Source organism: Chanodichthys erythropterus, chromosome 24 (genome assembly GCF_024489055.1).
Source record: "Chanodichthys erythropterus isolate Z2021 chromosome 24, ASM2448905v1, whole genome shotgun sequence".
In the NCBI taxonomy this organism is placed as follows: Eukaryota; Metazoa; Chordata; class Actinopteri; order Cypriniformes; family Xenocyprididae; genus Chanodichthys; species Chanodichthys erythropterus.
The window spans coordinates 4923246-4935481 of NC_090244.1; the positions used below are offsets into that span (position 1 = coordinate 4923246).

At 41.1% G+C, this 12236-nt stretch overlaps 1 protein-coding gene across 1 annotated transcript in view; it reads right to left on the reverse strand.

Annotated features, from left to right (window-relative positions):
* The window catches only part of peak1 (pseudopodium-enriched atypical kinase 1), a 49256-nt gene that overhangs the window by 11609 nt on the left and 25411 nt on the right, over positions 1 to 12236 (reverse strand). Inside the window, exon 2 of the mRNA XM_067379634.1 lies at positions 1072 to 4317. Coding sequence (XP_067235735.1) covers positions 1072 to 4229 — 3158 coding nt within the window. The 5' untranslated portion in view covers positions 4230 to 4317. The remainder of the gene's footprint in view (positions 1 to 1071; positions 4318 to 12236) is intronic.

The window sequence follows — 12236 nt, forward strand, 5'->3', positions numbered from 1 at the left end:
CTAACTACTACACATAATCAAAGCTTTTGTTTAGCATTTGTGATCTCAGTGTTTGATGTTAAACCCAAATCCTAATTTCTTGCCATTTGAATCATATTTAAATACTATAATTATGATATAGGATACATGTTCATTATTATTTTTTTTTATACCATCACTCCTTGAAGTACCCCAAAACATATGTATATACTTAAAGCTGCAGTCCGTAAGTTTTGCCTCTTTGTCACCATCTCTATTTGAAACCTGCAATTGCAGCTATTTGCAGAATTATTTTACGTGGGTTGTGCATCGACACGTTTCCTCGGCACGGATGAATCGAATGTTTTGAGGAGTAGGCTGTACTTCAGAATTACAGATACTACCTCCAGGAAGTATGACCAAAATAATTAGTTTCACCAGAAAATGTCATCTGAACAAGTAAGTAACATATCTGCCAATTTTGTTCTGACCAACTGAGAAAAAAAAGGCCTTCAAATGATCAGCCACATGCAGCGACTGGGACTCCTTCTTTATGTATACAGACATGACATAATTTCCTGCGGAAACCTACCAGTACCAGTCAAGTTAAAAAACATTATTACAAGCTTACCGTTGTTAATCAAGCTAAGGTAAGGAGATCGTTTTGAACAATGGCTGGTTATGTACTTGCTCAATAACTGATTTTGAATAATTTTTAACCAAAAAAGATACGGACTGCAGCTTTGAATATTGTTTTATCATAAATGCTAATGTCTCATTTAAACCTTTACAAGTACTGAATTGAAGAAAAATATGCTATACTGTATTTTCAGTTTTGACATACTGTGACTATATAAAACGCTATCAGCTACAATAGTATAATGTGAAAGCTTTTCTACCAGGCATTACAAAAAGCTACCAATAGGGGCACACATTTATTACTAGGGTGTCTCAAAAACTATTCTGCTTTTTATCTGGGATGAATATGAAGGCCATGAAAGGAAACACATACTAAGAAATACAGCAAAATAAGGACATAGAAAAGACCATAGTATATGTTTTTAAATTAAAAAGCTAAGAGAAAGAGGGTATTGACAGTGAAAGTTAGCTTACTTCATGACTTTGCTAATGAGAATGCTGGCTCTGCTTTTGGGTGGAGTCGACAGACTGGAAGCTGCACCTTCTGCTACGATACCCTCTTTGTGCTCCTCAACTCGAAGCTCCCCCTCCTCTCCACCGGTGACACTCTCTGATTTGTAGGTGAATATGATCGTGGGTTTCTGGTGTGGGTCATCTGTCTTGGACTCTGAAAACCAGTGCTGTCTCTGTAAAGGTGGAGGAGGCAGTACAGTGATGACAGTCCCATCCAATCCCAACAACTTCCCTTTTTCCTTCTCTCGCTCCATTTTCTCTTTCTGTTCATCCTCGTCTTTCCGCCGGCGGAAGAAACTTTTGAAGGATATCCAACGCTTGGGCTTGTTTCCATCAGTCGAACGCCTGCCTTCCGCACCCGGACTGGTCTCTCCATCAGTAGGTTTGGCCCCAGCTGGTCTGGTCCAGTTGCTGAAGTGCCTTTGGAGCAGGTTGGTTGAGTGGTAAGGAGAGGAGCTAGACCGGGCTGGGGGAAATGGGGCACTAGGTTCAGATTTGGGGCTTGTGGGCGGAACAGCAGCAGAGGCACTCTGAGATTTGGGAAGGAGTTTATGTGGTGTGTCTTTGTGAGGTTCTGCAGAACAGTGGAGTGATTTAGGTCGGGTAAGAGTATCTCTGGAAGCATCCGGTGGCAGCGAGTAAAGCTCCTCAGCACTGTAGGTCTTACTCTGGCCAGCAGGGGAGTCTGGAGGAGAAGGTGGCGGCTGAATGGAGGCCACAATCTGAGACAGAACAGCACTTGCTTTCTCTCTTTGACCTGTACTTCCACTTGGTGTGACTTGGTAATCTCTACTGCCCTCTGGCTGTTGCTCACTGCTGGGATTACGAATATGTTCCAGGCTGCTGTGGGGCAAAACAGCAGGTTTAGGGCTTAAGCTACCTGCAGGAAGGACTGAGACACCTGTTGTAGTCCTGGATTTACCGTCGTTTACAGTCTGTCCAGATACTGCTGTGGTCCTCAGTTCCCCAGTAACAGTTATATCTGTTGTGTGCTTCAACTGAGGAGGTGTCTGCTCAGATGGAGAGGGCTGGGAACTTTCAGAAGATCCTATCTCCTCATATGTGTGGCTGGCCACTCGCTCTCCGGACCCAGGCTTGGAATGCGGCAGCTCACCATTGAGCCCCAGGAAACTCTTGTAAACAGCCAGGTTATCATAAGCACTGGGATTAATCACTATGGGAACCTTTACGGCTTTTTTTGAGCTGCGTGCATATGCAGGCTCATCACGAATGATGATGGGAAACGGGGGCATGCCGGCATTGTTGTAGCTGTTGAACTTGATCTCAGATAAGTTGGGCGATTTAGTCGGGACTGTACGGGCAGAGCCAAAGCCTGTAGTTGGAGATGTGGGAGCTGATTTGTGATTGATGAGTCTTGGAGCGGCACCGCCGCATGTAAAATCAACTTTGGGGATCTTCTGTCGAGGGCTGGTGCAAGATGTCCACACTTCTTGGTAACGGATACTGCCGGGTTTTGTGCGGAAACAGCCAGGGGCTGCAGAGGCAGAACCTGTAGGAGACTGAGGCATCAGTGGAGATAATGAAATGGAGGGAGATGCCACAGGTGAGATGGGAGATCTAGGGGACTGAGGGGAGGTGGGTGAGACAGGACAGGGGTCAGCAGAGGGGCAGAGCGCAACGTTGTGCCCACTTGACTTTGGAGTGCTTTCACTCAAGTGACTGTGATCATCTTTAGTGGCCATAGAGGCAGACACATCCACCACTGTATAGGGCTTACAGATAGGAGCCTTCTCAAGATTAACTACTCGATAAGGCTTGGCCTGCTCCTCAGTTGGGCTGAAGCTGATTGTGATTGGCTGGCCTGGAAGAGCTTGTGGGAGAGCCCCACCCTCTCTCTGACTGTCATCTTGTTCTTCCAGTCGGATGGCTAGAACAGCTTTATGAGTTTCACTGGATTTAGGCGAACTCAGTCCTCTGGCTGAAGGTTCTTTACCTGGTGTGAAAGGAAGACCATTTCTCTGGTCACCAGTGCCCCTACTGCTGCCAGCGCAGGATTCTTCGGGCAGAGAAGCCAAGGACTCGGGTGAGGTGGTGGACTCAGAAGTGGACAGAAAGCCACTACCCTGGTGGTCAGAGGCATATGACAGAAGAGCAGGTGCTCCATTTGTGTCAACAGATGGGTATCCATTGAGAATCTCATCATAGCTATCATCATAATCCACTGCACAGAACCGTTGCAGTGAACGGTTACGTAGAGGCACTGTATTCCACTTCTTCCCTAAAGCAAAGGGAACCGGGGATAGTGTGGCTGCACGGAAATTGGCGAAACGAGGTTGACCCCGCATTCGTATCCCCATTGCTAGCAACTCCTCGTCGCTTTCATCCCAACTGTCATGCTCTCCATCATCATCCTCATCACCACTCTCCTCCTCCTCATCGTCACCATCGCTGGAGAATTCTGGATAACAAAACCGTCCTCCCTCAGAGCTGATAACCTCTGCACTGTCACTGAGGGAAACACGTTTCATTGCTCCTCTACCACCACTCCCAGCGTGGAGACAGCTTGACGGTAGAAGGCCCCTCTCTAATGAGCGCCGGTATGAGCTACAGATCCGGCCAAAGAAGTCATCTCTACTTGAACTTGGAGAAGATCCCAGACCAGCAATCTCTTTCAGCACGTCCGTCAGTCCATTGTTGCTGCTAGTTGGCTGTGGGGAGATTGCGCCATATGCCTCTGTCTGCCCAACCAAATCCTCTCCTTGATTGTTGTTTGTTCCTGCAGGTCTCTGGCTATTCAGGCTGTTGTGGTTCCACACAGTGAAAGGTGAGCTCTTAGTGACCTGCGCTCCCTCTGCAAGCCTTGGCACATTTCCTTCAGAGTCTAGACCTGGTGGAGAGCATGGCAGCATCATGGTTGGCTTTACTGCAATAGTAGGTTTCTTGGCAACAGGTGGGCGGACCTGCCCTGCACGGGATGAGGAAATGCTCCTCTGGCTGTTTGTAAGTTTGGCATTGACGTTCGTCTTGCTCTCATTGGCTTGCTCTGGAGGCCGGTGTAGGCTCTTAGGCTTAAAGCAATTTTTGCACTCCCCTGGTTTCCATACATGTTCAGTGAAGGTGTTGCATGCAGACATGACTGCAGGGCAGTGCTGCAGCATCAGTGGACAGGAAAACCCTCCATCACACACACAAACTGCAGGCTGAACTTTACACCCACACACAGTTTATAAACTGTGCTGCCAGTACCTGCAAAGAAAGAATAACAGAGTCAGTCAGGGTTATTTCGATACCAAGTGTAATCACTGTTTTCATCTCACATGTAGGCAGCTGAATGAGGCACTCATTACTCTTTCCAGCAGGGGTCAGAGTTTTACTCTTAACATGATTTTCTAGTGTCCTCTTTTACACACATACACAAACACAGGCTGCCAGACTCTCACAGCTTTATTTTTGGATCACAACGCAGCGCTGAGCAGTTGCAGGTAAACATCATGCCTTGTGACATACTGACAGCACATACACAGACACAGTCAAACTTGAACACCTATACTTTAACTGTAATCCAAAACAAACCCTGCCCTGTAATCTGTAAATCTTTTTACAAGTGTGGGACATTCTAACAAGTCAGTTTAAAGAGGTTTTACTATATTTATGAAGACATTCTCAGACATCAGGACCTCAAAAGTAATGAAACAATTACACCTGTTGAATTTTGTCCAATTTCTCCCAACATTTAAAACACTTCAATTGCCCAAACCCCTCACACCAAATGAGATGTGGTAAGATTCTAGGGACAAGCAGTTTGTTTGTCCACACCAGATGTGACGCGACTACGAGACATGACAAAATCAATCAAAAAGCAAATCAGTTTAAACATTATTTAAAAGTACATCCTGAGTGATTAAAACAATCTTTGTCATAATACACTTGTTTGTCCACAATGAGTTGACAGTTTGAATGTTCTTGTGCCCATTTTTTTCACGATCCAAGGTGAATTATCCATGGTTACTTTCAGTACAGCCACAAAGCTGAGAACAAAAAATGATATTCAATTGGACATTAGATGCTTTAGTGCTATATTAGATGCTATAGTTTGTGTTGTTCTAGTGTTGTTGGCTAGTTAGGACAAAAAAAAAAAAAAAACTTTTTTTTTTTTTTTTTTTTTTACACGTGTCGCGGCATCGCGGTGGGTCTGGTTAGGACACAGTGTTGCACAAATATCCCACCTACACATGACAGCAATTTTTTTTTTTTTTTGTTTTTTTTTTTTACACGTGTCGCGGCATCGCGGTGGGTCTGGTTAGGACACAGTGTTGCACAAATATCCCACCTACACATGACAGCAATTTTATCAAACTCAGCTGGGGGAAAAAAACAAGCAGAGACCTAGTTTTTAGGGACTATTCACCTTATTTTTAACGTAAGAGCAGGTGTGGCCATTTGTAAGTTGAATGTGCAAGGCTTACACTTCCAGTTATTTTATCTCTACAAAAACAGTCCGCTATGCTGCTTTATATTGCAAACTGGTATTTATACTATTATTTTAATTTATTATCATATTCATAAACACTTTTAGCACACATTGTTTTACCATTTACTGCACTTTGTTATTCTTCTAGTTTCCTCTAGCGGCTAATGAATCAGAATCATTTAAAGAAAATTGCTTACTATCGTGTTGCAAAATACGGTGATAGGTAGGATTAGGGTAGTGGCTCTGTTTTTTATGTGTGTTATATGTGATACAGTCAGGAACATAAATGAATGAAAAGATGAGTGCTGGCAAGGTTTTACAAACTCTTAATTTGTGCCCTAATGCTTGACACTTGTTCAGTGCAAAGACTCTCAAATGAGGGTCACAGTGGTCAGATCTTCAGGGTTAAAATAACCAAAAACCGCAAAAGAACATGAATCAACAGAGAAAAATTATCTAACAGAGGATCTACTGTTCGCTTTTTAAAATTCCTGATATAAATCAAAGGCAGAACTAAGCTACTCGCTGCACAATACTGAATAGGACCTTTATGGCTGTACTTTTATAATAAGTCTGGCATTACATTTAAAAGGTTAAGAAAACAATTAAACAAAGTGCCCATCAATTACTTCATATGTAATTGTGTCTGTACCTGCCTTCTAGACGCAAAACAGAGAATTAGTATTGATTATTCATACTAAAACAGATTTACTGTTTGGAAAATGTGGGTTTGGACTTGCTACAACTAAAAAGCTATAAAATCTATAAAACCTCATTAGCTTTAAATCTATTAAAACATAATAAATATCCCTTTACAGACCAGCTAATTGCATCAGGATTTAGGAACACAGAGAAACCCACTCTAATCTCTCTCTCACACACACACACACACACACACACACACACACACACACACACACACACACACACACACACACACACACACACACACACACACACACACACACACACACACACACACACACACACACACACACACTAACCCAGCTGTATGTTTCTCCTATTTCTTTGACCGCTGGAATACTGAGGGTTAACAGAGCTCCTTCCTATTGTCATGTCTGTATGAGTGAGTGAGTGAGTGTCTAGGGGCAGATATATTTTTGTGCTCTCTGCTAAATCCATCTGCAGACTGAGAACAACATTCCATTGCACAACATCTGAGATTAATGAGAGAGAGACAGACATAGAGAGAGACAGGAAGCAAGACAGGGAGAGACAGCGTTCTCAGGAGGATGCAGTAGCTCGTGCGTTAATGAAGCTCTTTATGGCTTTCAGACAGATGGAGAAACATCTCTCTACCCTTCATTTCCCTCCACAGAGTTCATGTCACTTCTACTATCTTCCACCACTATTCTTTTTTCAGGATTTGTTGACTTAAGTCTGCACTCGTAGCTTTATTAAAAACCAAACAAACAATACTTAGCCTCCAAGTAAAATATAAAACGAGGTAAAGAATGAAACAAAATCCTGTTACAAATACATATAACCAAACTAAGATGCTTTGTAATTGTCTCGGTCAAATTTGGCTCCACAGTACTGGTAGGATGGGATATATTTTCTGAACCACCAACTGTACTAAGGAAGTTAGCAGAAAACATCTAAGCTAGAAGAACTAGTCTTGTCCGAACAGGGCTGGACAATGTGTGCACAGTCACACCAGATGTCCTTAGCACAGAATCAAACAGGCAGATGTGATGTTTTTTAGAGATGTGCTTTGGGACAGTGCCAGGAAATATGGCACTGCTGTCTAGCTGAGGAACATGCTGCCACATTCGCAAAAAAAAAAAAAAAAAAAAAAAGACAAAATCAGTGTGGTTTATTCATGAAATTCTCCTCCTGACAGCAGACAGAGGCAGGAACCAGGCACAATTTTGAGAAGAAACTTAAGGCTGCTGCTTCTGTAGGCCAGAGCTTGAGAATCTTTTAAAGTGTCTTTGCTGTTAAAGATCTGAAAGCATTGAAACATTATTCTTCAATCCCAGAAGGGTTGATTGATAAACCACCATGACTGAGCTCTCGAGTAAAGGAACGCAACACCAGGTTAATACAGGGGACTAGATCTGCAAGTCGCTTTGAATAAAATATGACACCTTTGAACAAATATATGACAAAACAGTAATGAGCCTCTCTTTCTCAGTACAATCTCAGTTTGTTGTTCTCTGACTCCTTCACAGAGTCACTCTCATGTTTCGCATACCTGAGTGATGACATCACTCCAACCACTCGGATCTAAACTCCACCCTCACACTCTCTCCAGAGCCGCCAGTGTGTGTGACGCTCAGTGACTGAGATGTGCAGGGTGTTCAGTGTGTAGGTATGATCCGATTGATCTAGAACAGATAGTTACAGCAGAGAACCTATAGAGTTACAGACGTAAAGTTATAGCAGACTGAACAGATATAAACTGACAGCAGATAGACAGGTATATAAGGGTAGAGAAGACTGAGCAGTTATATAGCAAAAGAAGCTAGAGCAAATGTAGAGTTAGAGCAGAGAGAGAAGGTATATAGCAGCTTATGTATGTGTAGAATTAGAGTGGCTAGAGCAGGTATAGTTATAGAAAATAGAGCAGATATAGATTCAGCAATTAAAGATGATTTGGGGCTAAAAAAGCAGGTATGGGGTTATAGAATAAGCAATTACAAGTTATAAAGTCAGAATTGCGAGTTATAAAGTCACAATCACGAGTTATAAAGTCAGAATTGCAATATATAAACATGCAATTCAGTTAAAGTCAGAATTGCGATATAAAGTCACAATCGTGAGATATAATGTCAGAATTGAGTTATAAAGTCAGAATTGCGAGTTAGTCAGAATTGTGAGATATAATGTCAGAATTGAGTTATAAAGTCACAATTGCGAGATATAAAGTCAGAATTGAGTTATAAAGTCACAATTGAGTTATAAAGTCACAATTGCGAGTTAGTCAGAATTGTGAGATATAATGTCAGAATTGAGTTATAAAGTCACAATTGCGAGTTATAGTCAGAATTGCGAAATATAAAGTCAGAATTACGAGATATAAAGTCAGAATTGAGTTTTAAAGTTACAATCGCAAGTTATAAAGTCAGAATCGCGAGTTATAAAGTCAGAATTGTGTGATATAAACTCGCAATTGTGTTATAAAGTCAGAATTGCGATATAAAGTCACAATCGTGAGTTATGAAGTCAGAATTGTGTGTTATAAACACGTCTTTTTTCCCCTCAGAATTGGACTTTATAACTCTCAATTGCAAGTTTATATCTCACAATTCTAAGATAAAAAAATCTAAATTGTGAGATAAATTATCTTTTAAATGGTTTTATTCCTTGATGGAATCAAACTTCCATAAGAAACACCATAAACTGTGCTAGAAAAACAAGCTGTTATAAAATCTGTGTATTATTGTGTCTTTGACAAAAATACATATTTATAGGCACTACACAAATAGACAATTACATCAACAGATCTAGAAAGAGAACCAAACAACTAATTATTTTTGATCCACAACCAATGGAATCGTGTTGCTCGTGAACAACAAGATGAATGTTCACTGTGCTAGTATAAAACTGATTGGAAACGACTCAACACCACTGGCAGTTCTTGTTGGGTTACCATGACAACCTAAAAGCTCATGCACACAGACCTGAAATGCAGGTTCCAAAATTACTCTTCTTCACAACTTGGAGGGAAAAAAAGGAAAAAAAATTCTCAGCGCTAAGAGCGCTTACCACAGCAGCTTTAAGATCATTAAAATCATTTGACCCAAACCCCTGAGCCCGAGATCCGTTACTCATCTGCCCACATTCCAATAAACCTTTGACCCAGAGTTGCTCCAAACCTCAGAACCAGCCTGACCCGGTGGATCAAGTACATTTTACAGCTTCATGAACACAGCTGGCACCTGTCTAAAATAATCAGCACCTGATAAAAGATGATTCATCTTCATCATTGTCCGCTATGAAGGCTGAACAGCACTCACGGGCTTTTAAACAACAAATGCATGAATGGGCAACAAAGAAACAGTTGGGGAGAAAGTACTTATAACACAATCTCCTAAACAAATTAGCTTGGGAAACCCGAGTCTTTGGAAAGCTAAGAGGAAAAGACATTAGGGTAAGATCCATTATAACATTAGAAGCTCTTTACTTGGCTTGCAGTCTCTCTGCCTGCATTTAAATGATGTTTAAATGAATCCTCTGGTACGGGATGTTACTCAGTGACCAATGGGATCTTCAGAGTGATGTTCTTGGACAATAGAAACCATTATCTATCAGTATAATGTAAAGTGCCATGTGGAGTCTTTACGTTCCTTCATTCTGAACTGATGGCTGCTGGTGGATGGCTCCCTGTTGTCTGATTGAATCGGTGCAGAGATGAGTGCATGCATATAGTGCCCCACTGAGAGAAATGCATCATGGGATCTAAAGGTTTCATGCAGTGCATGTGCATTTCAAATTTCTCCTGGGTTTTTAACGTTCAAGACAGTGAAACTTTTCTGAAATATCCTGGGCATAAAAACGTGACATTAACCCTTATGTTTGTTTTGAATACACAATCAGGATGTTGGGGTCTCCAAAGATTTATAAATCACAAGCACAATTTACTAAATGGTGTGCTCGATTTACTGATTCGTTCCCTCGATTTATAAATCGCACGCACGATTTACTATTTAGTTCCCTTGAATTATAAATGGTGCGCTCGTTTTACTGATTCATTCCCTCGATTTATAAATGGTGCGCTCGATTTACTAGTTTGTTCCCTCGATTTATAAATGGTGTGCTCGATTTACTGATTCGTCCCCTTGATATATAAATTGTGCGCTCGATTTACTAGTTTGTTCCCTCGATTTATAAATGGTGTGCTCGATTTACTGATTCGTCCCCTTGATTTATAAATTGTGCGCTCGATTTACTAGTTTGTTCCCTCGATTTATAAATGGTGTGCTCGATTTACTGATTCGTCCCCTTGATTTATAAATTGTTTGCTCGATTTTCTATTTCGTTCCCTCAAATTTTAAATGGTGTGCTCGATTTACTGATTCGTTCCCTCGATTTATAAACTGTGCGCTCGATTTACTGTTTCGTTCCCTCGAATTATAAATTGTGTGCTCGATTTACTATTTCATTCCCTCTAGTTTATAAATGGTGTTATCGATTTACTGATTCCTTCCCTCGAATTATAAATCATGCGCTCGATTTACTGTTTCGTTCCCTCGATTTACAAATCGGGCGCACAATTTACTGATACTTTCCCTCGAATTATATATCATTTGCATGATTGACTGACTTGTTCCCATGATTTACTATTTCGTACCCTTGATTTACAAATTGCGGGCATGATTTACTGATTCATTTCCTTGATTTATAAATCATAAACATGATTTACTGATTCGTTCCCTCAATGTATAAATTGTGTGCATGATTGACTGATTTTGTTCCCTCAATTTGCTAAATCGTGTGCACGATTTACTATTTTGTTCCCTTGATTTATAAATCGTGCACGATTTACTGATTCGTTCCCTCGATTTATAAATCATGTACATGATTTACTGACTTGTTCCCATGATTTACTATTTCCTACCCTTGATTTACAAATTGCGGGCATGATTTACTGATTCATTTCTTTGATTTATAAATCATACACATGATTTACTGATTCGTTCCCTTGATTTATAAATCATAAACATGATTTACTGATTCGTTCCCTCAATGTATAAATTGTGCGCATGATTGACTGATTTCTTTCCCTCAATTTGCTAAATTGTGTGCACGATTTACTATTTTGTTCCCTTGATTTATAAATCGTGCACGATTTACTGATTCACAGCAGGTGCAAATGCACGTATCCGATTCACATCAGATTTATTTCCACATATGAATGAGGCCTGAAACCAATCAGAGAATGTCGGAATCCATGCGCTTTTTTCCTGCTTAGACGTTCGTATCCAATCTGTGCCACATGGGTACCATGCAGTGTAATGCGGCCCAAGTCTGCTTAGGTCTGTCTGTTCTGTGCAAATGGTATTGATGACTCATACTGCACTACACAGATTTTTGTCCAATCAAATTGGCTCTGGAATGAGTATGTCCCTCTCACTAAAACCACCTGTAACTGACTACCAAGATTAAAAAAAAAAAACATAAATGTGGGTAGTTGAACACATTATAGACTGAACTCTTATTTCAAAAGTGCAAGAAATATCCTGTTTATATCCTGTCTCCTTAAACGATTTATTGATCACCTTTGTCCTGTAAGATTGTGTAATATAAGCAACTGCCAAGTCAATTTTCTTGTAATCAGATCTAACAACGCTTGAATGCACACCTCACAGATTTTCCCGAACACAAATAAGAGGGGCGATCAGCCTGAATCCCAAAGGAAACAAAAGCATGTTTAACAGAATGGTCTGAGAAAAATATGCTCAGTCCGACTCATGCAGATGAACTATTGTGCTCGTGTGTGTCATGAAAGGGGTGACAGATTCCCTCAGTGAGCTGAATACAGGATCAAAGCTTTACTCTAATCACACAGTGAATAATAATGAGAAACTGATCTGCAGCGCACACACACGCGCACGCGCTGGCATCCCCCGGCAGTGTGCATGCAGATTCCATATGGGAGCGTTACATAACCGACTCATCTTCACTACACAATAGATTCATCGAATTCTTTTATTCCTTCCATCACTAC